This window comes from Cephus cinctus, unplaced genomic scaffold (assembly GCF_000341935.2).
Source record: "Cephus cinctus unplaced genomic scaffold, Ccin1 Ccin1_scaffold0970, whole genome shotgun sequence".
Lineage (NCBI taxonomy): Eukaryota > Metazoa > Arthropoda > Insecta > Hymenoptera > Cephidae > Cephus > Cephus cinctus.
In genome coordinates, this window is record NW_014333527.1 from 25677 (window position 1) to 52874 (window position 27198).

Genomic DNA, 27198 nt, shown 5'->3' on the forward strand with positions numbered 1-27198 from the left:
ACATCAACTTTCTATGCACCGTTCCGGCAAATGTTATTAGCGTCAATCAACTATGCAGTTTAACAGCAAAACGGTATGTTAATGACGCCAGACAGAAAGGTGGTTCGTACAAGCAATTAACATTGTTGACCTGTCTCGCCATTTCACATGTGCCTTGATTTATAGAGCCTTTTAGGACGACGCATGGCATTTCAATTATTTAACAAACTTTTTTTTTTTTTTTTTTTTTTTTTTTTTTTTTTTTTTTTTTTTTTTTTTTTTTTTTTTTTTTTTTTTTTTTCATGCACCGACACATTCTCCACTGCCAATTATTGTCCTAGAATTAGAACCGCAGCCTGCACGGCGGCCAATGCGAATATTTTTTTTCACTTTGGAAATTCGCCAATCGACTTTCCCCACTTTGCTGTCTTTCCACCTGTCGCTATTTTATCCTACAGGCGGTACCCCCGTTCCCCACCTAATTACACTAATCTAAAATTTCATACAGGTCTCATTGAAGGATATTTAAGAATTATCATTAAACCAATGATGGATTATAAAATGTATACGTTATACAATAATCAGTGATACTTAAGTTTGAGCATTCGCCAATTTTGAACCATTAATTATATAGCGATCTGTAACGCTCCAATGTAACAAGTTGGCGCTTTGGTGAATTCCGTCTCCATAAAAATAATATACGTTTCTTCGAGCATTACTATATACGTATATATTTGTTATGCAGAATTCACGTGCTCGTGAGCGTGGTGGCCCCTACTCGTGCTAAGTTCACTGTCCGCTGCACGTGACACGCGTTACTCCAGCGGGTCACGTGTATGCACTGTGTTGCACCCGATCTTGCCTGGAGAACGTGCATTGCTGCACACTATTGCAACGTTACGAGATAGAGATAACACTCTATAGCGATTGCTCGTATCTCCCACCCGACTGTTATTACGAGCACGATGATATTTAAATATGTTTATTTTTAATTCGGATAAAAATTTAACGTTTTTTCTTTGTCTTGTTTACATACATTTCTTCCTATTCGCATTATTGCATCGACCAATCGCAGCTACCAATCCTTTTGCCTTCTATAGCCAGGTTCACTGATATAAGTAATTACGTTATTGAACATAGTAAGTACGTTCGACTAAGTTTCAGGGAATGCAGTTCTCGCTCGCCATGTTTGCATGGCTTCGACAATTGATTTATATGAGACAGGTGCCGAACCTACTTTTACCCAATCGAGGTTAATGCTCAGTGTTCCTGAATTACTTTGCGCCATATATATATGTATATATATATACACATATACATACACACCATTAATAGATACGGCCAGTCGTATCGGGGATTGTGTGCCAAAGGGTTTGCTGGTACGTGAGACCATAATGCACCACGGTATACGTAAAGAATTATTTTTCCATTCATTTCAGACGTAAAAATAATTCGTCGTTGCGACAAACAAAAATTGCTAAAAACATTTAGAAATCTTTTCTCGGCTGCAGCCGAGAAAATTAGTCTGTTATTCGGTCTCCGTCAATTAACCGCATGCACCACTCGCGTATGGTCATACCATAATATAACTTTTCGTATATACGAACCACGCATAAATTCTGTTCTTCAGATCTGGGTGTACCGTGAAATTCCAGGGTGTCTGAAAACTTCAGTTTCACAATGGCGCAATCTTTAGATCAAGGAGCATTACTCTGATACACTCTTCCCCTATCCCACTATGCTCCTCCAATCCTCCACTTCGCCAATTCTCCATTTTCGTCACTTCGTCAGATGACTATGAGACAGTAAGTGGACGTCATCGCGGGATTGCATTACTCAGCTGACGTCGACCCACCGAGGCTCCGGGTCGAACGCCAGCACTCGTGCATGTCAGCCTTTATTCCAGTCATCCTTGAGTGCAGAGATGCAGTCACGCCTGCCTCCGGATAGGCAACAAGGAGATACCGAAGATGGTTAGCAACATTCTTCACCCTATTCGCCGCAATTTGCCTGGTTGGATTTAATTTTTTTTTGAGCTCCACTGACATTCTTTGCTCCGAGAAAGAAAATGGAGGTTAAATTCAGCGAAATGAGAGCCATGACTTTTAGCCTGCTGTATCGCGTGTCTGCCGTGTTTCTGCGCGCGTTACGACCTTTTGTTTGCGTAACTTGCAGCGAATACGTCGAATTTATTTATTGCCAAGTTTATCACCCTGAACGGGTCTCTTACCATTGGTATATCCATTCTACGATATAGTCGTAAAATCGAAAAGTTTATTGTGAAAAAATACTATACTCCATTATTACGTTATGGTAACAGTCAATAGTGGAGAACACCATAGTTATGTTAAATATATATATGTACGTATACGATATAGATGATCACGCCGTGTCATGTGGTATAATGGATCACACCGGTATTTTAAGTCTATGTCCAGAGAGCACTTTATTACCAGTTAATTACGTCGATTTAAAATAGATTTAGCTTTGGTGTAACGCGGTGGAAGCATATGGGTAATTGGCTCGTTATAAGTTATACGTGTCAGAGGAATATTCGTCTGAGACGTATGAGCCGTATCGGAGCCTATTTCGAATGAGAAATAGTCTATATAACAGGGAGCCTGAATAACCAGCAGACCGTATATGACTGGATCCTTTTGATTGATCGTGGTTTCATTGAACTTTTTCAGAAAAGAGGAATCGAGTTCACCCAACTCCGTTACCACTGCTAATCCTCTTTCTTTGATACTTTTTTAGTTTTCCGCAAATTTGCTTCTTTCCTCGTTTTCCCTCTGCCCGATACTTCTGACTGACGACGATCAATTAAGGTTCGTACCGTGCGATTCCTCGTGGAATTCCTGATAGCTGCTATAAGGCGTATTAAAATACGGTAAAGGGGGTTAAAAGCCACGGGGCATCTAGACTCGATTTGAAGAATTTTAAGTAATAAGTCGTGGCTTAACTTTCTCCGGACAGTTATCTACTAATTATTAATTAGTAGCAAGACTTAGCCCGCGGGACAATTTTTAAACTTGAGATTTTGTGAGTGTATATATATAGATGGATAGCGCGATTTTCTTAAACGTGTAAAAAAAAGTGAAAGACAACGAAAGATCGAATGGTTGCTATGGATACAGAGTTGGTACGAAACATAATGAAATTTAATATAAAATGAGGCGCGTGCTTCCAATGTAAAAAGCATAGGAAAGTGTCATAATGATTAACAGTGGGACAGTCGAGCACGTTTCCTTCGTCGGGATGGAGACGTCGAAAGGCTCGAGTGAAAGAGGGAATGTGCAATGCCGCGAGGTTGACAAATAAGTAGAAAACAATGAATGTCGCTGACCGGAGAAAAAGCGAAGATAAAGGCAATTAATGGCTGACTCATTGTACCCGAAAGCGAGCCGATATATAAACCCGCCTTAATTTCCTTATACACGATACATCTGGCAAACGTATTTCGTACTTGTTCATTGCTGGGTATCGCGATTTGCACGTTATTAACGTGTACGGGCTTTGCGGACTTGGATACGTGATATTTAAATGTTGCAACGCGGCTGTTGTCAACCTGCCGATTTACATGGATACCGTACCGGTCGCCATGTTTAATCAGTTCAAAGACATGGCGAGCCTTGGGCAAGTTAAAATTCGTCGGAGCGAAAGTGATCGGCGTCAATTTTGGAAAAGGACAACGATTGAATTTAAAGGCAGTTTCATTTTATTAAGAAAAGATAATTGCAAAAAGAATTAAAAAAAAAATTTTGCACAAATACAACTGTACTCTCTGATCCTTGAAAATTGTATTACAAAGCTGTACGATTTCACTTGCCAAAGCAATTCCGTTTTGTACCCATAATGGCCGTAATACCCGTGGCCATGTCTTCGAGACTGAATGTCACTGTGGAAAAAGTTTCTGTCTGCTCATTGTTATGCAGATAGTTAATTGATTCTTTTTTAATCTCCAGCACAGCCTCCCAGCACGAAATTCGCGTGAAAAAGCCTCAAGGCGTATTTACGTATCTCCACGACGAATGGAGTGTCAATTCCCACTTAGTATTTTATGAACTTTACGAGATTTCTTTTCACGCAGTCAATTTTGTTTCTCGCACCAAGCGAAACGGCCGAATGCATATCGTCCGGCTGGTAATTCGATCGGAATATAATTTATAAAAATTTTATTGTCGAAAAAAAAGAAAAGTAATTTTTTTTAATTAACAAATATTCCAACCGCAGTCCGAGCTGTCGTATCGTGAAAACTCTCGTTGCTGCGTAACGATCAACGAATTTCGTAATGAACGCTCGAGATAGACACGTGCTTTGTAACCTTACTACGCCGACTGGTTTAATTTCTCGAAACGGGAGTCTAATTATCGCTCACGACCGGACAACTTGTGCACGGGATCTTAGGAAAAATGCCCAATTAAATTAACATAACAGTATCACGCGCCTTTCGCATAAAGCCGCGCGCTTAAATTCTCACTTTATGAAAACTCCCCTTTACGTCAGACATATATACCTTTCCTTCTGCTCACTTGGAAACTAAGGTACCTTGCCTTACGTACCTACTCGCTATACGGTGATCCCGATGTTTACACATTCGTCTAAGCACGCTCGAATACGTCACATAACGTGTACTACATATATATACTCTGTTCGTACTCAGTCGTAAAATCCACGAATAATTTTACCTGCAATTGCAGCACTACCATTGTCCGATAATTAGATCGTCTAATAGTCATTCCTTTACGTGGGTATTTACCGTTCATTACAGCCATGGAAATGACTACCTGGCGGACTGTGTAAAAAGACTGTATGCCGTAATACAATGACATTAAGAGAAATTGGTCTGAATAGTAAATAAAAGTCTTCATCTTCAGCTGCCACTCTAAGCCGCAGAGATTATATACCGAGTATAAAAAAAGTTCTAGTCTTGTGATCGTGGATGAATTTATTCTAAACAGACTACAGTAAACGAACGCTGTATATTTATGGAAAAAAAAAACCATGTTTGCAAAATATCGTGACGGCTTAACGATAAAGGGACAATGACGAACATGCATTCTTATCGTTAGCGACATGCGATGAGCTGCTCGTCACGATATCACTATGCGAATCTGGCATAGATTGCAAGTAAATTGCCATAGTGCATTGCGCATATTCTAACATGCATACGTTTACGTACAGAGAGTTCAGGGGAGCGAAACCAGATTCCCTTGATCTTGCAGCCGCCAGCCTGGTCGAGCTCGATCTTTCCGCGCGGGCGTAACGGTGCAAAAATAATTCACCCCGTACTTATTATTCGCATGCATTATAATTGCAGGCCAGCTGCTTCGACACGCCCACGTGACTAGCCTGTTTATTATTATTTTGAAATGCAACGTCGTTCCCGCGCAAAAATAATACTGGGCGATACCAGTGTCATATATGTGTGTTTAATATTTTGTGTATATTGCATTTTTGCATTTTGGGAGGTAGAAAAAAATATATTTTTTTTTAATTTTTAAATATATCATTTAGAACTTTTGCCCGTGCATACGTATATATACCCAAGGGACATTGAAGTCAATCACTTTGCGGATACGAGTAATTAACGAAGTAGGAGTTGAAGGATTTTTTGTTTTTTTTTTATCCACATGTAGTACGACACAATGATTTATAGGGTGTAACAACTAGCGACCGGGAGCAGAGTGTCGCGTAATTAAAAGCTCCTTTAATGTGATAGGAATCGCGTTATCCGTTAATCAGCCATAAATTACGTCAGCATCCAGCGAAGAATTTTCATCGGAAAAAAGTTACTGTACAACCCGTACCATAAGGTTGAGCCTTGTCCGATGGAAGGTTATGTCGGAGTTGCGTATAAAAGCTGCTGTTACCAACTTGCGGAACGGCGATCTGGAATTCTATTGGAATTTCAAATATAATATATATGACGTTTAGAAAGATACGGGTCCTTACAGAAAACATTTAGTATCGAGATTAGAATATATTGGCGATCCCTGTCTGTAATCCTACTGTACGTATTTATACGTGTCATGTATACCTGTATATATGGAATGATCCATATACCAGTGTCTGCATAACATAGAGCCGCAAAATCAAGACAAACCGCATCGTACGGAAAACATGACGTACACGCATGTAAAATTAATAACCGTTCATGGAAGTTACGAAAGTTTGTATTTGCCAGGTTTTGCCAAGCGTAATTTCTCTGTTCGATCGAATCGCCGTTATTGCACTCGAGCGATCAGTGCTGCATAAAGCTGACGAAGGTACCGGTACCGTATGTGGAAAAGTAATATATAGATGTAGATAAAAAAGAAGTACCGCCTGCGTATATAATGGAGAGATCTCAACGAATGGAGACTTTTACGTTTTTAGTATCGAGGCTTTGATAATTGGTAATTACTAATAGCCAAGACGCATTACAACGGACTTGGGAATAGACGATTTCATCGAATCCCGTTGGCCTTCGTATATAAACCTTCTATACGTGACTCCATAAGTTTCTTTCTAATATACGAAAAGGTGGTCTTTATGGGATTACTCAGCGATCTATAATCTTCGATCATAAGGCGTTCTTAGTTGCTCGCTAATTGCTCTCTCAATTCCAATGGGCTAACGTATTGCTCTGTCTTAATGAGATTTACTCACGTGATGATTGCTATAGCCACGCGATACGTGAGACGTTCGTATGTACATTGGATATTACTGGATAGGTCTCCAGTATCGAGTCTTCCACACGCATTTCATCCGGGGCATGATCTTGCAGAGTCGTGGCCTATACACGACTCGAGTCAATTCATGACTCTCGTGGGCCTTGAGTCGAGCCCGTGGAATGCAATTGCTTTGCGTTCATTGTTCATGAGTCTCGTGAGCGCGGGAAAAATTTATGTCGATTTGTAGAACCGTTTCTTCCTGTGATACACTTACTAGATGCAGTCTGCAGAGCGAGTGGGATAACTTATATATTTTTTAAATGGGTTGATAATTCGATTTTTTTTTTGGGAATGAGGTAAAAAGGGCAAATGAACAAACAATTGTTTTTTTTTCATTGGGCAATTTCTCAATGATTTTGCGGTAGCGGAACAAGTCGCTCGTGCAATTCCATGCAGAACGGTACGACGCTCTGGCGTCGCGACGCCAAGTAAGAAACGCAGGAAAAGTGACAAGAATATTATTACATCTCGTCCGAGTAAATTCCACGTGGAATTTTTCCGTTTCTTTTTTACTTTGGTTTTCAACATTCATTTTCAGGTTTCGATCGTATTTACTAAGTTAGGTATACCTACGTTAGGTATGTATATCCAACTTGTATTTTCTAAGGCAGTTCGGACAGGCAAGTGGTTCTAAGGATCATAACGACTGTCAGTGTATCACAATCGTAATGAAACACGTGTAACATTTCTTTATACAGCATTACTATTCCCCACGTCCCAATGCGAAAAACTCGACGTGCCAATTCGACATTTCAATTATCCACGTGGAACCGTATTTCTATGATATACAGCTGGAATGGAATTCATGGCTGCTATCCAAGCTACAAAAACACAAATGAACAGATACGAATGTCTCGCGATAAAATTCTCGAGTACTTTTAATTATCATACGCCTGTCTCCGAGCGATTTGCAGTGACGTTAATTGTTTCGCGTTACGTTGCAAAAAATTTTTTTCTTTCACCACCTGGTTAACCCAGTACAGTGTACAGGGTGCTTCATTCGCGTGTCTTTGATGGTGATACCGCAGGGTGAGTTTTTCCCACATATCGGCGTTAACGTCGACGCCAGATAGTCTCGGAATTTTACGTTGGCAAATACCCGTCGCGTTAAGCCAGTAAAAGCGTAATCGCATAATGTCCAAGGGGCGACTGGCAAAACGTCTCGTAAAACAGTAGAACGGCTGTCCCTAATGTCGGCATAACCAGACGGAATTGTTACCGCGCTAGGTTAACTTACATTCTTGAACGTTTTCAAGCGAATTTCATTTCTAACCTGTATTCGGAGGTGGGTGGCACGATAAGTACCGTTGACGAAAAATCCGAGAGGATAGACTGCCTGACATCTCTTAAGAGAAGTACCAGGGATCGGAGCGCTCTATCGATTCGTTCTTTCACGAGTTTCACAAATCCGACCGCGGTTTGGCCAATGTACCGATCAAATTTCACTCTCGGATTTCTCGGACCGATGTGCAATTCCACGGGAGTTTTTCCTCTCGATCGGATAGATCATTAGATGGAGTTGCGTAAGGTTATTAACGGCGGGCTATGCCGGTGCACACATGCTGCCATAGGAAACAGTGAATAAAAGTGGAGGAATAAAAAAAACCAGCGGAATTGTCTCCGCACACTAGATAATCATTGTCGCAGCGACGTTGTGACACTTGTAAAAAGTGTAATTGCTCAAAACACGCCGATAAGAAAGTATCGCGTCACCCGCCGGACCTCTTTGTATTTTACGTTAGATGTGTGTTTTGTGTCACGGTCTACGTACGTGTAACGATTTACCAGACTTTTCAACTAAACCCGGCAAATTCCTCCCGTCGATACGAATACAACTGCAATTTTAGAAGTCGTTTTCAACAAACGCAGTAAAACCGTCCTGTGCCTTTACTATAGTCCGCAATTCCAAGCAGCACGTGTCGCACGTGCACCCACTGCATGCACGTTAACCACTTGCATGCGTACAGTGAAGGGTTCAAGTGCTGATCTACACTCCTCCCTCCCCTCTCGCCACTACCACTAACACATACCAACGCAATTCCGCGATTCTAATCGCTCCGCAATTTCCTATACTGTCCCGATCAACCTTCGAATTAGTCAATACAAAATTATCAGTCATTTAAACCATTACTCCAATTATCGTATGATTACCGTAGCGAGAATAAAAACAGACCGTGCCAAACTTACGTACAAGTTATGTATAAGGAATAATTTCACGTGTATCGTATTTACGTTAATATTATAAATCATCCCTCGTGTATTTATTTTTTATTGTGACCGTCAATGGAATCGCTAACCAGCATCCGCGTATATTTTACGGTTACGGCGAAAATCAATCCTTTCGCCATGTTGGTTGACTTCGCCTAGGAATGCTTTTATTCTTTCAATTCCATTTGCTTCACCTCATTTACTGTCTCCGATTCGCGTAGGTGTTGCCATCGTACCGATTCCCCTTTCACCTTGCAAATCGACGCATAATACGTCACGCTTGTGCACCGCAACTCCCTGCGCTCCATTGTCCTTACGTGCACGTACCCTCTGTCACATATGCACACATGGCAACGGACCTCCACTGTCTGTCAGGAAGACTAAAATTCTCACCTAGAAAACCTCTCGTCCATCGTTGCATTATTAATCCAGAATATAAAAGTCCAGCGATCTGAATTGCCGTCTCATTGTTGTATCTTTGAATTACCACATACGTATACCTATATACATGACTACTCAAAGAGCTGCACGTACAAGGATAAAATATCGGACTCTGGAATTTGCATATCTAAGCGGAATCGTACATTGAGATAATGGTTTTGCGATGTTAATGTATACAGGAACAATGTGGGAATGACGAATACAAATAATTGGCAGATTTCAATGTACGTCAAAAGTACGAATCAACTGGATCAAAAGTAGCTATACATATACTATACGTATATTAGTATCCATATGGGTATTGCATATTTTTTCCCTCTGTATCCGTCTTAGCCGTTTAAAAGAACAGAATTAACGTAGCCTAAGGTATCTTATTCACGACCTTCCCTCAAGTACCTCGGGGTATCCACAATGGATTCTGCCAATCGACATATCGACTGTCCTATATACGTGTATTGATTTTCAACACTTTTTTTTTTAATTTTGCATTTGAACCTATTTTTGTTACGCCATTATAACTCATTCCTTTGATTGCACCGCTAAAGGATATCTAACGAGGATATAACCTCTTGCCGACGTTGATATACGTCCAATTTCCTGGTTTTACATTACGCACCTATAGGCTCTGAGTACTTTGAATTTTCTGGGGAATCAGGTAATCCCTGTTTACGGACACCGTATCAATCCGCCAATCCAATAAATTTACGTCGTTCTTAATAGTTCCAGAGTCACCTGGCATATCTTCTAAATTACACCTAATCCTAATACTGGTCAGGTACGGGTATTAGACTTTCTATGGCGTGGAGTAGGTACTGATTTTATTTTATTTTTTTTTTAATACCTTTTTTACACTCAAATCATCCGTCTGACTGTCTACTGTATCCTGACTACTTGCTTAGTGAAATGCGTCAAGATATGTTGCGTAACCTTACTCACTGGCAGCCTTCCTATATATATATATATACACATTCTTCCTTCCGCAGCTTCCTCGTATAGCAGACCCGTCCTTTCTATCGCAATTTCTTCATGTGCTCTCATATGGTAGTCGAATGGTTTTCCTGGGGGTCGTTTTGTACCCCATTTGACTCTAATGGCCAAGTTACGTGCTAAACGAGCTAGCAAAGTATCGACTGTACGGCCGGATTGCACAAGATACTTGTCTCCTCTTCCTTCCGCCAGAATGGATAACCATTTAGAAAACGATCGTGCTCAGATGTTGTCGCATAAAATTATTGGAGAAATGCTTGTATTGTGACATAGTCGTTGGATAACACCGTGGAATCATTAGAAGCACCGTGGCAGATGCTCTGTCAGATATGCCGTGGATACAGGCTTGGTATAGAGTTGTGCTTTGAGATTCCAGGCATGGGAGCCAATCAGTGATGAGAAAATTGATTCCAATGGAAATCGATGTCTTTTAACGGGGAAGATCGTTTTGTCACGATCACGGAAACGTTGCTACTCAATTTACAACTTTCGTGGCCATCTGCGCATCGGTATTATATATATATATATATATGTACATATGGGTATTAGATGCCTAATCTTAAGTTACGTAGGTAGATAGTACACAATACTTAACTTCACTACATATATTTAATGACTGTGTATATGTACGCTTGTATATATATGTATATATAAGAACTGGATGTTTTCATCAAGATGATCATCTGCTCATGATTTATTAATACTGCCTAACCTTTCTCTTTCCGGATGCTGCGTCCACAGATGCCACTGCGGATAATTTAATGGCTGTATCTTTTCAGTCCGTATAAATTAGATGAGTCTAATGATTTCATCGACGAAAGACTCGTCTACGAACAATAATGTTAGGTGTCGAAATGGGGAAGGAGTACCGGCGGTTTTGAATTGAAAATTTTCTGATGAACTAATGACTCGACTAGTCTCTGTTGGTAACGTTGCTGAATCTACGTCTGCCATAGTTGAGCAATAATCGCATACGTGATTTCCATTTCATATGGACTCCGCGATTTAATTTCGAGATCCAGACAATTACGAAATTTCCTTAATGCTACGCTATGGAGTACGTACACGTGTGCCGTAGTGCAGTCCGATAGAGGCGCAAGCGTGCAGTTTCAGAAACTGTGCCGAAGATTTAATCGGACGGTAAAGTTGTTGATGAACATTGAAAAAGCGAAGATAATGTTATGAAAAATACATTTTTTTAAAAAAAGTAATACATTTGCATAGAAACTTGCTTAAGAAATGGACTAGCGTGAAATGAGTATTCGTGAACTTTCTCGTTAATTGTGCACGACGCAGAATAATTGCGTAAATTGGCAACACGAGCAGAACAGTAGGAGGAAGCAGTCGGGCCTGAGTTTCACTTTCGAATAAAACTTTAAATGAGAGAAAAATAATTTTTTTTTATTTTTCTAAGTAAATTATATTATTTCTGTGCAGTTGTCCCTTGGCATAGCATGGGGTATATGTAGTTACAGCAATAAATATCGTTGCGAAATTTCCAAGTCATATGATATCGCGAATATGTGTTCGACTGGAAGTCGAAGTTACCGTTCTCACCCCAATTAACCTAGAGTGCGAAAAAAGTGATTAAATCGTATTCAATGACAGCCATGATAAATAATTGTATTAAATAATATATACCCACGTGATAATGATATGTCGGGTTGTATCTGTGTAACCGCTACAGTATCCTAACTGCAAATATATATTTTAGTTAGCTGCAAAATGATTATATCGATACCGATCATTAGTGATTATTGGTTATTAAAGATCGATACAGTCATTTCGGAACCAGGAAAGGATAACCGACTAAGACGGTGTTGAGCGATTGGAATTTTTGGACTGTCAGAAAAATTATCGATAATTCAGCCCAGGATCGATTTATCGATCGTATCGTTCGGGTCGTATGCGCTGTGTCTAATCAGACGAAAGAGTTAGCCACGTTTTCTTTTTTACGCCTGGTTTGTCACTCAATGACGATTGTGACATAATTGATTTTTTCCCACTTAATTCCATTGCAATCGATCTGTCGCTCCGGAGTACTTCAAAGAGATCGCGATTGAGAAAGAGCTAATTCGGAGGAAGAGAATTTAATCGTTTGAGCGAAAAGTTCATCGGAAACCGGCGAAACGGGTCTTGTGAAATTTGGTGATAGAGTTATATATTAAATTTCGCCTGTGACGTAAGAGCATCGATAAATGAGAATCTTGAGGATCGAAGTTAAAACAAGGAATTTAGACGCAGCATGTACACTACTGTGATATTACGTGACACGTACGTAAGATCAATAAGATTATGCGATATCAATGGAGAGAAATGAGGTACGGAGAAATGGATTGTAAAAAATGCACGATGTGATCCAGATCGTTGCTGGCTTGATCGCTTAATCGGTTTAGATCGTCGAGAATTGATTGACGTCTATGTAATTATCGTCTGGCGCGAACCACCGATTATGCGGGAGGTTCGCTATAATAATTCCTAGAGGCGCGATCATTGTTCAATTTGTCCGTGGAGGATTAATGATCGATAATAATTTGTTAGACAGTTGTATATATGTATACACGTGTGCAGATGATTACTGAATGACGTAACGAGTGCGTGGCAAATAATAGTCCCGACGTAAAGTAAGAATGGCACATTCGGTACTTCCGTTCTTCTATTATTTTTATGACCAACGGCAGCCCATAGATTATCGAAGCATAAAGAGAGCCAATAAAAAGACATAAAAATCCGAATGGCTTTCTCGGCATTCAATGGAACCAGCAGGCTTTTATTTACAGAGAAATTAATAAGTTTTACGAGATCATTGATCGAGCATTGATTATTGGTTGACCAGATGCTTTAGACGGCGAGCGAGTTTATATAGCCAATTCTGAAATAAATTAAAAAAACAAAAGTTACCGCAACTCCCACGTAAAGAAGTTTATGTTGCACTTTGGTGAATGCATTTTAGAAACCTCAACCACCCCTCGATGGCCGCAGGTAGGTAAACGCTGGCTCGCAATGCATTAAATGTATTCGGCTCGCGATTAAGGTGATTGCACGTAATAATTCCGCGATTAGAGTTTGCGGCTGCAATTTCGTCAGTAGACGGGCTCGTGCACGGAGTTGCGAAATTTCGTGCATCGCTGCCCTAACCGTTTAGTGATACGCGCCGGTAAGCGAAATGCATTTCCTGGTATAAAATAATTATGCATCTACTTCAGGGAATAATTCGACGCATACGAGCGATGCACTTTATGGAGTGTCGTGAATTAAAAGATCCTTGATGCACAGGCAAAGAGAGAGTCACGAAGTGTCGAGAATACGATTTTCTCGACATGAAATCGATGACTCAAGTCAGCACGAAGGATGCATCAGGGATGCATATTTAAAGTGATGTCTTATGGAAAAGGAATCTACGTGAAAAATCTATGGGTTGCATTATTGCCTTTCTAATCAATGCTCGCCATACCGTCGACTGTAGAGTCAACGAACAAGATGCACCTGAGTGCACCGTGAGGAAAATAACTGCATGGTATGAATCTCCTATAGAGGGAAGAATGCAAGTGTCTTGTCGTCCGTTTTCCTATACGACGAGAGCTTCGGCGCATGCGAGAGATCGATAATAATTTTTTATGACGAATCAAGTAAAAGTAGCCGGTCGTTACGATCCCAATGAATTATGCGAATTAAATTGCCTGTTAACTTCTCGCACCTAGGCGCACGTGCAATTAAAAAATAAAAATTATGTTTATCGTCGAACAAGGTGTTATCGATCATTCGACACTAACAGCTACGCGGATCGCTGAAGCTGCTTGCTCCATCGTGCCTGACATCATTTAAGTTCTAATCGGCTTTACTGGAACTAGTTTTACAAGTGATAAAGATGACTTTAATTAGTCAGCAGGTATTAAGAACCTAAGGAAACACTGTTTCGATTTATACGTGTATATGCATATATATCCGAACGGGGTATATCTGTCGAGTTTACACTTTTCTTTAATTAACTAGCGTTACAAACGACTGCCCGTGTTCCTCGTGGCTATTGGTCGGGCGTGCGATAATTTCATGGATTTTCAGATGCTTTAATTAATAATCACTCCGTAGAGAATCCGGTTCTTCTTGCTTTCTAGCTAATAACGATTCCAGTCCCATCGCGTATCGAATGCCTGTCCGTTTGTTCCTAACGCAATGACCAGCTGACTGTCCAAGACGAGCTGGTCGTTACGCTATCCATTTATTATAGCGCGGCTCCAACAGCCGGGATCACTGAAGTATTGCGAAAATCAAAGGCTGTCCGGAGAGCCCGACTCTGTGTAAAAGTCATTTTGATTCTTCGTTTAAAATCTAACAGGAATTGAGAAATATCCTTCATTCTCACAGCGACGTCTCCGCGGGTGGCTCGTCGAAATCATCTCGCAATTCATCTCGGAACAGATCGACTGGATCTTTGAATTGTATCCCCAGAGACAAACTTGACGAGCAATCATCAGGGTAGAGCGATTCCTTTCAGCACGTGGACGCGGTTGCGAAATTATTTTGCGATTTTGCAAACCTATACTTTTCGCTGTTACGTGTTTAGCTAATTTTATTATATTGGTTTTTTTATACCACTTGCAAAGTTCAGTTGTAACACGGAATAATCGCGAAAAACTCAGGCTATCGATAACACCTTATCGTACCTACGGATCAAGTCGATTCGCCATCAAACTAATTGAAGAGTCGAAACAACATGACTGCAGTCATTGATTCAGTGAAACTTTCGTTTTATTGGTGCAGGTTATTGCATTGAAAGTGCACCTTAACGGAGCACTCGCCACTGCTGATCAGCCATTACAAGGCTAGTACGGTGCTGCGCCGACATTGCCACTTGAGAAACGTCAATACATATGTAATCCCAGCAGTACCCATAACACGTGGGTACAGTCATCGTCGAGAAATCTGAGATCATTGTATTGCTTGAATTTCACGACTCTCAGTTTTTCTATGGACGTATAAATACGAGCGAAGAAAGTTTCGAAAATTCCCTGTACAGAGTGGACACTCAGTTTTGCACTGTAAAATAATAGAAATTTTAATTAACGATCAATAAAATGTAATAATCTTTAACCGTAACTTACTTTCTGTTTCAGGTAAGAATCAAACAAAAATCATCCCCTGTCGAAGAACCAATTAAGTATCAAGGTAAACCTACGTCCAGAATCGCTTCCGTATATCTACGACAACTCTCCCATTAATTCGCCATTAATAGTCATCGAGATGACTATCTATCTTTCCCTGACTTGCTACCAGCGATATCATCTGACGACAGGAGAGACGTGTTTTCCACTGTCGTTCGTCAGACTCCACGATGAGTAGCCTATGGTAATTTAAGATGGTCGGATATTTCGCAAAATTTATACGGTTTCGTTTTGTAAATCGACTTACTGAAACGCGATAAATCGGTATAACGAGAAATCGAAATGGTTCCGCCCTGTTCACTCATGTAACGTATAGTATCATTTATTACTTCACGTGCTCGTGTATATACATATATACATACCCTATTTATGGAAACTCCGAGTTTCGCGATCCGATTCCAGAAATTTGTTGCGCTACGCGCTATTATATATGCGCGCATCGCTCTCACCATGTGTACATACGTAATGTAACCGATTTTACTTTAAAGCATTACAATGCTAGCTGCATATATTTTACGCTGCCGGTTTTATGTGGTTCGGGAAAAAAAGTCTGGGAGGAAAAATTGTGACCGAGAGCACTTGACTTATTTAATGTTTCCATGTAGGCAGATCGATCGGTGCAATCAGAATATGATGCTCGAACGGAGTAACGTTTTCACGATGTGGATATTCCATCTGGTGCAGCGACGCGTAGAGAGAGAGAGAGAGAGAGAGAGAGAGAGTCGTAGAAAGTGCATCCTTGCGTGCATATAAATGAAGTTAGTGGTCTTGGATTAGAAACAAGGTAGCTATAGCTGATTAGCATTAAAATCGTTGGTCAAAGCCGTGACAGGGTTCTTGAACGGTTCGTATACAGCGATTTTCATTGTTAAGTGCAGCTTTTTTCTGATAGTGAAACTTCTATTTGGATTTAGCTCAATAGTATCGTAAACGGTGGGGAAAGTTTTGCCCCGAAGAGTAATTACGATTGGTTCGACGTGCCTTTTGATTGTGCGTTTCGCACGTATGAAAATGCCAAAAATCCAGGAAACGCGCAGTCGGTTGATTTATGACGTGGCCGTTTTTCTTTTTTGTCGAAAGAAATATAATTCCAGTGCGAAAGGCTGTGCGCAATTAAGCGACAAGGAAGTAGGATATATGAAAGTTGCGATTGTCGTGGATTCCATGCTTGGAAAGTTGAAGAAAAATTGATCGGTATTGTACGAGATCATTGAAGCTTGCAGAGATAAATCGCGGCAGTTTATAAATATGAAAAAGGCGATCATCTCGGCCGTGAGAAAGGAAATTAAGAAAAAATTTAAGGAAAGAGAAACTTTAAAAAAAAATTATAATAAATCGACTCGCAGGTACCAGTCGTCGATATCGCCATTTTTAAAATCGTAATAAATCAAATAATATTCATATAATCGGATATTCGTCAAATCGATTAATAAATAATTGATAATGGAATTACATTTCGATATCCCTAGTGTCACGAATTTACATACGTATATGTATACACATAACAGTTCCTTCAACTTAAGATTTATGTAAACAAGGTAATAGTCTTTTATAATTGCCATGCGAACGCTCATAATTCACGTACTTTTTCACCGAGCCCCTTTAACGATTCTTCCGCAAGTATCGACAAGAAACGATCGACAGATTCTTACCGAGCGAAGACCGTTTAGACGTGATCGACAATAGTAATAATTCAAAGGCATCCGTTCCACGGAGCACAGATAGTAATTGAACGTTCATATGTAACAAGATGTCACGAAGCTATTGCATAAACATATGCAACGTACAAGAAACGCGGTGCATGATGCAGAGAAAAAGAGAAGTCAAGAAAAATGAACATAAATCAGAGCGAGGCTGTTGAGATTCAACGAACATTCGCGAGGTCAGTGAGAATCGTTCCACCTAGAGAGAATCGGCCACCGGTTTTTTTTTTGTTGGAATTTTAAAACAATCTATAAATCTCAATATGAAAAAAAGAAAAGAAGAGGTAACCAGAAGCCTCTCTGCTGGATGTTGACAGAGACAGCTTCTTGCTGGATACTCGAGAAAATTGATTATTCGTTATAACAGTTTGTTATGTTGGCACCACTGTGCAAATACTTGATACCCGTGGCGAAGCCTGATAAAAATCAATGCTCTTCCTGTGAAAAGGCAAATAAGTTTGATAAAAAATATATTGATCGATAAGCGCCAACGGGCTGGTCGAACTTTTTGTCAATTACGTGAAGTCATTAGCGGGACCCCCGAGTGCATTGTAGTTTTATTTCTATCGGTTTACGCAATCCAGGTTTTGTTTATTAATTTACTTTTTTGTCAATTAATCTACTTTTCGGCGGTGCCATCGGTTCTGGTATTAATCGGGCAAAAAATAGGCTGCTTTCACGACCGAGGAGATAGTACGACATTTCTTTGGCTCAGAGGGCCGTTACCGGCCACGTCTTGACACTTTTATAAAGAACGGCCGCGATAGGTTTGAAAAACGGCGGGAAATTTTTAATTCGATTATGTCATCGGAAGTGGATGGATCCGGCGGTCGATTCGATGCATTTTGAAGTTAAGAAATTTAATGTCTTCCTCGGACTCGCGGTCGTCACGAAAAACGAAGCGAATGAGAATTTCCAAAAAAAAGTATCATATACGCTTTATCAATGTCAAGCGATTTCGTGATTTTTATCAAAAATTCGATTTCCTCGATCTACCTTCCTTTTCTTGGCTTCGTCACTTAATAACGGTTTTCATTAATTTACCGCTATCGAATCGATGTAAATTTTGGATACTCGAGTGCACTTTTTTTATTCTCGTGTCAATTAACGTTACGCACGTAGGCCACCGTTTTACACGGCAGAGAATCGCAGCTCTTCGGCGTGGTAAGGTCGTGCCTGAGGTTGTTCACAGTTTGTAAAAGGTAAAATTCGGTGGAACGACATTCTCCTCGCGTCAAGTAAGTCACCGCGTGCACCTGTTTCGACGTTCACTGTGAATTTCATTCGGCGTCGTTTATTTTGCCCAGAATGCCCGAGACGCCAGGAGCGTTGTCAAGAAACGCCAAACAATCAATTATGATTTATATCCAACACCCCGTTCGCTTGGGGTACCGTAACCGATCGCAATGTTAGTACCAGGCTGCTTTGGAATAAAAGTGAAACAGAAAGAAAGGTAAGAATAAAAAAAAAAATTCATTTTACGCCACACCGGGTTTTAACGATAGTACCATTTTACCTTATTGCTTTATACATTGTTGGCGAAACTATAAAGGATTATCGTTTGCCCACGGTACGCTTATATATCGATCGTTATTCCTGAAAATAATGTTGCCACCCACCGTGCAAAAATGACTAGTCTCGCGATACAGTCAAACGATAAATTTCACACCAGTCATACACTAAAATTGCTGCCTATATAATTTAGAAATATCCGATCAATGAAAAGATTGTTTTTTCGCCGTAAAAAAAAAATTGCAACTTTTCCTAATGTGACCATTTTTACTAGTTTTTATCTCTCTCTTTTTTTTTATACGCTATCTCGGTCCTATCGCAACTCCGAGAACGACTACTTAATTGCCGGCTTATTTTAAGGCGGTCTAACGGCATGCGTTCACCGGTACACGTAGTGCATTGGTACCTACGTACTTTATGCAACTATATAGTCTACGTGCATATAGTGGGTGCTGCTAAAGTAAGATTCATTCGGAGCACGTTTCGTTTCCAGGCTTTTGCAAGACGGGTCTGACTTAATACGTTCGATCCTACGGTAATTCAACGAGCGGGACCGCATTTTTCTTCGGCGAGCTCTAAGCCAATAGCAAAAAACAGATAGATTCCCGTATAATCGACGAGAAGCCAGTTCCTCATATCTCGGCCCTTTTAAGTAGAGAGACGATGAAGTAACGAATCGCACCTCTTGTCACCTTATGTCAGGATCATGTGTGTATCGTTCGCGCCAAGTCTGAATCCTCCGATGAAAATGGCTAAGGAGAGGTTTGGCTTTTTTCTGCCTAATGTGTCAAGTTCTATTTGTAATCATTCGGCGAAACTGACATACACGAAAGATCAAAACGTGTTTCGGAAGCATGTACAAGATGGATATAGGTAAAAGTAAGGAAGTGAGAAAAAAATTGAAAAATAAAAATAGCGATAATTATATCCGGAGAAAGGGAACTAAGATGGATGATCGAAATTTTTTTTTTCACAATACAACAACATTCCGTGACGGAAAAGATAGCGAAAATGGTATGCGAAACATTATCTGTCAAGGTGTCCAGTATCGCTATAGCCATTTTATCAGGAGCGACAGGTCTGAGTGTGATTAGATTGGAAAAATAAAGAAAAAGTATATATAATATAGACCCCTTCGAGGAATTACAAGATCGTCAAGATTGTAGATCGCGAAACGATCTCCTGGACCACCTAGAGCGATATATCTATATAACGCGATATAAACTGATCTCATTTACCAAAGGTGTACGTAGCGAGGATTAAATAGAGAGGGAGCAAGGGTCCTGGCATACATCAAGCGGAGAAAGTCCCACAGGGTGATACAAAGAGGAAAAAAAAGAAAGGTTCAAAAACCCACGAGACTCTTCGAAATCGTTCTTTATGCTCCATTCACAGGAACAAACAGAATCATTGAAAATGATCGAGTAACCGCAGGCGTCGTGTTCCGTCTTTTAGTTCGCTACCACTTCCAAAGACTGGTTCCGGGCACGTTCTCCGGGCTAAGCTAAATGGTTCTCAACCGCGGTTTCCGATTTTTTTTTTTCTTTTACCCGAAATAACTTACTTCAGAAACTCTTGCGTTATTAAAAATCACAAATCCAAGTGTATAGAAACTTATATTTATTAAAATGAATATTTTTTCTTTCAACTCACTTTCCTCCATTGTCATCACGTGAAAATGCACCAGGAAGTTTCCCGTAGTCGCACCGTCATCGCCATTCTTCGCCCGTCATCGTCACCGAGTTCGGCCTGTACCAACTTAAAAGAGAAATAAAAAAAATATATATATATCACGTCCGCGTATCACATTCATCAAAAAGCAGTTGAGCAAGGCGACAAATTGGCTTTCATTGTCCTGTGTGATTGTCAAGAGATTTCAGTGAACGTAACTCATCCACACAATCGAAACGCGGCTCTTACTAGTTTAACGTGTAAAAAAACTTTCTACAGTATCCACCGGCAAACAAGAACTAACTGGGTAGTCGATTGATATCCGCCGCTCTTACACGCAATTTCGAGAACTTGACAGTTGCTCAATGACCGGCATCCGATTTCGGATAATAATGTAATACAGCATTACACTATAGAAGCTTATGGTAGTACAGGCCGGGATGAGCAAGCAAGTCCTACAAAGAGCAAGTACGAGTGGACCGACTACTTTCTCCGGAGCCGGTAGGACGGGAATATCTTTCACTCGATCTCAGAGACATTACTCATCCGCAGATTTGGCTGCGTAGATGCATGCAAAGTTACACGAGTCAAGAGCTTACAGTAATTTATATGTATATACAAAGAAATTGAATAACTTCTCGTCACGCCAGTCCCAACGCTACTTCAGCGTTAGAGTATACTCCAGTCGCTTCACCATGGAAAAAAAATATGCTACTACGCCTATGGCACTGAAATATTAGCGGCGCGAGGATCATTGAATTTTTTGGAGTTTACATAAATATTTTTCTTCGTGGAGAAAGGACGGCTTCCTCGAAAGTAATCTATACAGTAGTCGTTACCTGAACCGCGGAATTTATGGGGAAGTCGTTAGTCAGAATCGACAAGAAATCTCATAAGAATTGAACTATGAAAGTTATATCGAACAGGAACTGCTTTTGTGTATACCCTCGAGCCATAACTGGACTCAGATTCATGTCGGAGTTCTTCCCGCTTCCGAAGTTTGCGAATGTATGAGAAGTATTGAGAATTAACGCCTGGCCTAGTACTACAAAAGAAAAAAAGGTCGTTGCCAATGATAATTAAGGCATCATCTTACAGCATCGAAAATTAATAGTCACTTTCATTCCTTATACGTTAAAATGCTTGAATCGTCCAGGAAAAAAAGTTTCACGTCGAGTAAACGATTATGACAGTGACGGCTGGGGGCTACCGCCCATCGATCGGTAATTTCTGGTCGCCATTACTTTCTAAATCGATTTTACATGGTAATGGTATTGTGTTTACATCGTGTTTACATGATTTGTAAAAGAGGCTAAATATATTCGGTATGGGTTTTATGCACTCTAGACTGTATTTATTTACTTGCATTGGCGTAAACGACTTGAGTGACTATATAGCTGCTAGCTGTTCAGATATCTAACGAATTGTTTGTTGTTCACTCTCTATGGGATTTCACTCTCCGTCCATAAGTTTACATAGATTATCTCGCGGCGACTTATGCTAATCGTATAGTGTCGTTTCTATATACGGAATAGGACTGTTATACTGGATTGAGTTTGAATTTCCTAGGGACTTTCTTTTCTTTTCGGTATTTTGTCACTTTGGTCGGATCGTAGTTTTGGAGTTGTTCATAATAAAAAGTATTATAGAGAAGCGTGTATAATTTTTTATTGACTTTCGAATTTAGAAGGAATGCTTTCTTACTCAACTCAAAATTATTGTGCCGACGCGTTTCGATTGATAGCCATTGATAGGACAGCTGAAAGTATACTTTCGACTTAACGTACCTGATCTCAGATTAACTTGTAAATACCATTGCTAACGTTAGACGAACATCGAGCATCGCCATAATACTTGTATACAGAACCGGAACACCGTGGCCATTTAATATCCAATGATATCTCGACGGCAAATCTGATTTGAAACATGCCCTGGTGTGCTAATGAGTAGAAGCGATTGTGATCGCGCTCGTTATACCTAACATCCAGGAAAGAAAGGCTTTCTCGTGTATATATATAATTACGGAGAATCAGCTCGCCAAATAAGTCAAGAATTAAAGTCACATACGATAGAAACTATTTGTTGATATGAATATTATTTGAATGCCATTAGCACGGCTGTTAAAGGATCGCGAAATTATTGGAGACGCCTATGAAAACGGAATGCGATTGTCCTGTGGTATAATGCGCTCTATATGTTTTTACAGTAATAAAGAAAATTTTAGCACTGCAAAGCAGCGTGCGCCGTGAAAGTGGATTGATTTTCACGTTGCTCGTAATGCAGGCAGAGCAAATACTGGGTCGGGATGAAGGTATAAAGAAAGTGAAAAAAATAAATAAATTTTAAGAAAAATTTTCTTCGTTAGCCTTTACCCCATTAGCAGTACACGAGTACCTGTTTTAAGTGAGAAATAGTGTTGTGGTGGTAGAAAAGTAAAAACTAGAAATTTTATCGTAAATTACGAGTCACCTTCTAGCGCAATAGTCTGAGGCAGTAGAGACGCCGTGTCGATCTCGAAATTGCTATGAAATAACTGCCAAGAGAAATAGCTTAAACGGTTCTAATACACTAAGATACGTGATTAATACCCGAAAGACTGAAGTAACGCAGTCGATTAAATTATAAAGCCGGATTCATATATAGGAAGATTAACGTCAACGACGATATTAAATGCTCCTCAAAGTCACCGACTGAATCCGCCGATGAAAAGTGCATCCAACATACTGCAAGTATAGTCGGAGAATGTGGCAATAGAATCATACGTCCTCGGTGCATCCTAGAAGGGATTGTTGTATGGATGCAATTATTGCGAAGTCACCTGAAGTTCCGTAAAGTCGCAATTCAATTACGTTAACGTCTAGTCATGTGTGTACCAATGACTTTTCGAAGCACTCGCGTACGAAGTCATTACAGTGCATCCGAAGTGCATGGCAAACAGTCCGGTGACGTAAAACTGCATTGCTCTTGATAAAATTCCACTTCGTTGCAGCATCTCCATCGATTTTCAGATCATCGTTAAAGCCACACATGTAGCTAGAAAACCATCCATCCAGTGCATTCATCAAATGCATTTCCATGGGTGCAATTTTATGATCAATCGACAAATTTTTATGATCATTGCAAATTCAACGAACCTGCAACTAGATGCAATTGCTGTACCGAGATGCTGGATGAACGCGGTGATAAGTGCGTGGAGTAGTACATGTGCGTACACACATGCGGTACAATGGATAGCATATGGGTGCCAAGGCTCTCGAGTTCACGCATGTATGATATCACGTGATAGGTATCAACCCCCCTTGACGTCATCCACGTGCAGTCTGATGCATCGCCTACGCAGTTACATACCCACGTATGTAAGCGCGTATATCAACTTCGACAGAGTAGCTGCCTTGCCTATGTACTATACATTATCATCGAATGATCTACGATGATTCTCATCGATCTACGTTAAAGTATGTCGACTGTTCCTATATGGACAATCCCATGGGAATAACAGTAGCCAATGTTGTAGATGCATATGTGCGGGATATACGTATGCCTATACCTATACGCAACTGACTCAGACCCTCGGGATAGTTTCGCATGCTTATAGTGCAGTCAGTAAATAAAGTGCATTGATATTGAACGAAGGTCCTTGCGAATAAATTTTGCAATTTATCAGTGTTTATGGAGATTTTTATTACAATGAGTTATGGGGAGGGGACACGGCGGTGATTTTAATAAAAGGATTAATTATTGATATCATGATCTCTGATAAGGACTGCTTTAACATTTTGATGTGAAATATGGATATTTACTCGTTAAGAACTTCCGGCTCTGATGACTGAAGATCATTCGCCTTGGACTAATAGACTATTCGAAGAAGTTGAACTAGAATCGAGTACAATCATCCTACTGTGAATCTAATTGGATCTTAAGCCACATTAATGATCCCAATGTCCTTGCGCCGACGGTGATTAAAGCATTCCAGATCCTGGCTGCACCTATCTAGGAAGAAAACGGTAACAAGGATGCGACGTCCTTGCGCCGTGCGCATATTTATTCTTTATTACGATCTCGAGTGTCTCGTCGATCTTGTATACGGAGAAAATAATACGAACAGAAGAAAGGCAAATTGAATCCAAGATCCTTATAATCAATTTCAGAGAAAAAGAAAATTGAATAGCTTTTGCCAATGCAAGAAAACGTCGTAAGATGCATCCGTAAAATTTGTATCCGTTATTTCATAATTATAGAGATCGAGATAAAGGTAGATGCTGTTACGTAATTTTGAATTTCCATCAGTTTTCGAGATGTCTATAATCACGGTATTATGCAATCTTTCACGGTTGACAATGCAATTCCTTATGCACTTTTACGAACCATTCGATATATCGTAAATTCGTGATCCATACACGTGCAGTAACGATCACTCGCGATCATGACGATCGATTCGTGATATTGGGTTATGAAGAAATTCCATACCCTTCTATGAATTATTATCAAGACATTTTTTTTATCTTCCGAAAAGAAAGCGCATCCCACTGCATGCAGCATACGATACCTATCATGGTTTGAAGTGATCACGAATTCTAAGAAGCTTCTCGTCGTCTATACGAATCCATTCATATCGGAAGAACAGAGAGTAAATTGAAGAAACCACGACTAAACGATTCCTCGCCGGGTACGTCTATTATAACTCTAATTTAATCCCACCCGGAAATTGTTTTCTCTCGCAGAAACACTCAGAGAAAGTCATATGCAACGTGCATCTCCGACGTTAAAGATTTCCTCACGAGGAAGCAGCGCCAAGTACAAACAGCATCAGCTGCATCTTAGTATCTGACTTAACCGATCTCAATACCGATCCCGATCTCATGGATATTTGCAGAATCACGAAGTCCTCGTTGATTGTATATATGTATATATATATCGTCAATAAATATAGATGCACTAATCATATGTGATCCATGGGAATGCATTTTTTTCAACGTCTGCAGCCTCAAGAACATAACAGATCGGTATAACGATACCACGCCCATTTGATCGAAGGACGATCCGAGTAAATGCTCTTAATTGATATAAATGTTGATCATATATGGTCAACCGGTGTCGCAATTGATCTAATGCTAGAGCTGTGATTTTGCAAAGCAATGTCACATATCCGCACGTACTGGCTATCTGAATGGGGACCCATTGTCGCGTTCTCGGATGAAGTAAATCAAGAGATTTCTCGTGGGCGACTTGCGATGTTTGGACAATGCTTTAACAAAAAGTATTTACATTTGGTCTACCGATTCAATTTAGAGTGGCTCGATTGTTCAGTGATACATAACAATAGAGGCTGGCGTAAAAAGAGTCGTAACACTTGGACACCAGATATATTTTATTACTTTACTACGCGCTCATTGTTCTCGGAATGGAAGAAAAATAATTGTATCTTTTTTTTTTTACATTACGGTCCATGAACTCGTAGTACTGTGTTATCTTTGATAAGGATGGTGGGATTTTTAAGATCGAAATAGTTATCTGAAAAAAGCAAAAATACGAAAATACGAAAAAGATCAAATTGTTTGTATAAATATAGAAAATATTAGGTAAACATAAAAAAATTGCTTATATACTAATATATTGAATATGTATGGAACTACGTGAAAATTTTACTATCTCGTTACTCACACACTGTCACGTTCTCCACGCAAGCTGATTGTGCAGTAAACTTTTTGTTCTGAAAACAATAGAAAAGTTTCTATAAATCTCGAGAAAACCTGTCCCGCACTTTCTTTCTCAATTTCAAACTTTTTTTTTTACTACAAGGTCCATAAGCCATTGTATTCGCCAAGGTCGCTTAATCATTTTCGAAGCTTTGACTCTTTCCCAAGAGATACAAACCTGTCCACCTAATTCTTGCCTTATACACACGTATATATATATATAATATGTAATTATAATTATAGCCACTATATCCGAGCAAGCAACACGAAAGGGAACTTTGTTAGTTCAAAAACTAGTTCGCTCTGGAGAGTGTCGAGATAATTATAGTTATGGTCGTGAAAGTGCCATCGAACCCGTTCGAACTTCTCTCTGCCCGGAGCGGATCGCGATCCGTTCTGTTGAAACAACCACACTCTACATTGCCAAGGCCAATCGAGAGCCAACAACGACCAGAGCTACAGCATTCACGATCGCCGATCACCAGACTCCTGGGACTAGCATCGACGTCCGTGGCGTCGATCTGGGTCAGTTGTGTTTGCATGACTTCGACAGGACACGTAATTAAACTGTACCTATAGTATACGTATACACAGTTCTAAAGAAATTGATGCCCAAGGTATTAGGGTCAGTGTCCGCCCCAGGTCCGCAACGCCTATATCTGAGCCCCCCGGCCAAGAGTAAGAGTCTCGGTGAACATATTTTTTTCGACGACAAAGGGTTTTTAAGTCGATAAAAGAACTACAAGTAACCCAAAAAATTTTTTGAATATTTCATAATAAATTATGAATTTCACGTAAAAATCGGATTAGACATTGTTTTATGGGTTTTTCTCCTATCCGGATGTCCTTGATCGTTGATTCAGCGTTCTCCCTTGGGTCCTGTCCCAGAGACTGGTTCTCAACGACTAAAAATGCCGGGGAGCTTGTCTTAGGTCAAGCCGAGGTCTTCGTATATATATATATATATAATGCTTGTTGTTCAAGTGTATCCATGGCAGGGTACAAAATGCTTTCACTCTCATGGAATATTTTAACTGACATAGGATGTTATCCTTTCTTCAATATATATATATATACTTCCTTCAACAAGGTGTGGCGAATCTCTCACACCTACGCTCGCGAG

The 27198-nt window shown here is 40.1% G+C and overlaps 2 protein-coding genes across 3 annotated transcripts in view; one reads left to right on the forward strand and one right to left on the reverse strand.

The window, feature by feature from the left end:
* Positions 1-27198, reverse strand: part of LOC107271428 — a 174533-nt gene that overhangs the window by 25022 nt on the left and 122313 nt on the right. The window contains exons 6-7 of the mRNA XM_015747419.2: positions 26041-26089; positions 20362-20466 (exon numbers count right to left, since the gene is read on the reverse strand). Of these exons, the coding sequence (XP_015602905.1) occupies positions 20418-20466; positions 26041-26089 (98 nt within the window). The 3' untranslated portion in view covers positions 20362-20417. The remainder of the gene's footprint in view (positions 1-20361; positions 20467-26040; positions 26090-27198) is intronic.
* The window catches only part of LOC107271427, a 40201-nt gene that overhangs the window by 4633 nt on the left and 8370 nt on the right, over positions 1-27198 (forward strand). The window contains exon 1 of one of the 2 annotated variants that reach the window (XM_025088672.1): positions 18544-18649. The exons of the other annotated variant lie outside the window; for it this stretch is intronic. The gene's annotated coding sequence lies outside the window, so the exon portion shown is untranslated. Of the gene's footprint in view, positions 1-18543; positions 18650-27198 lie in introns of those variants that run through there. 2 annotated transcript variants of the gene reach the window in all.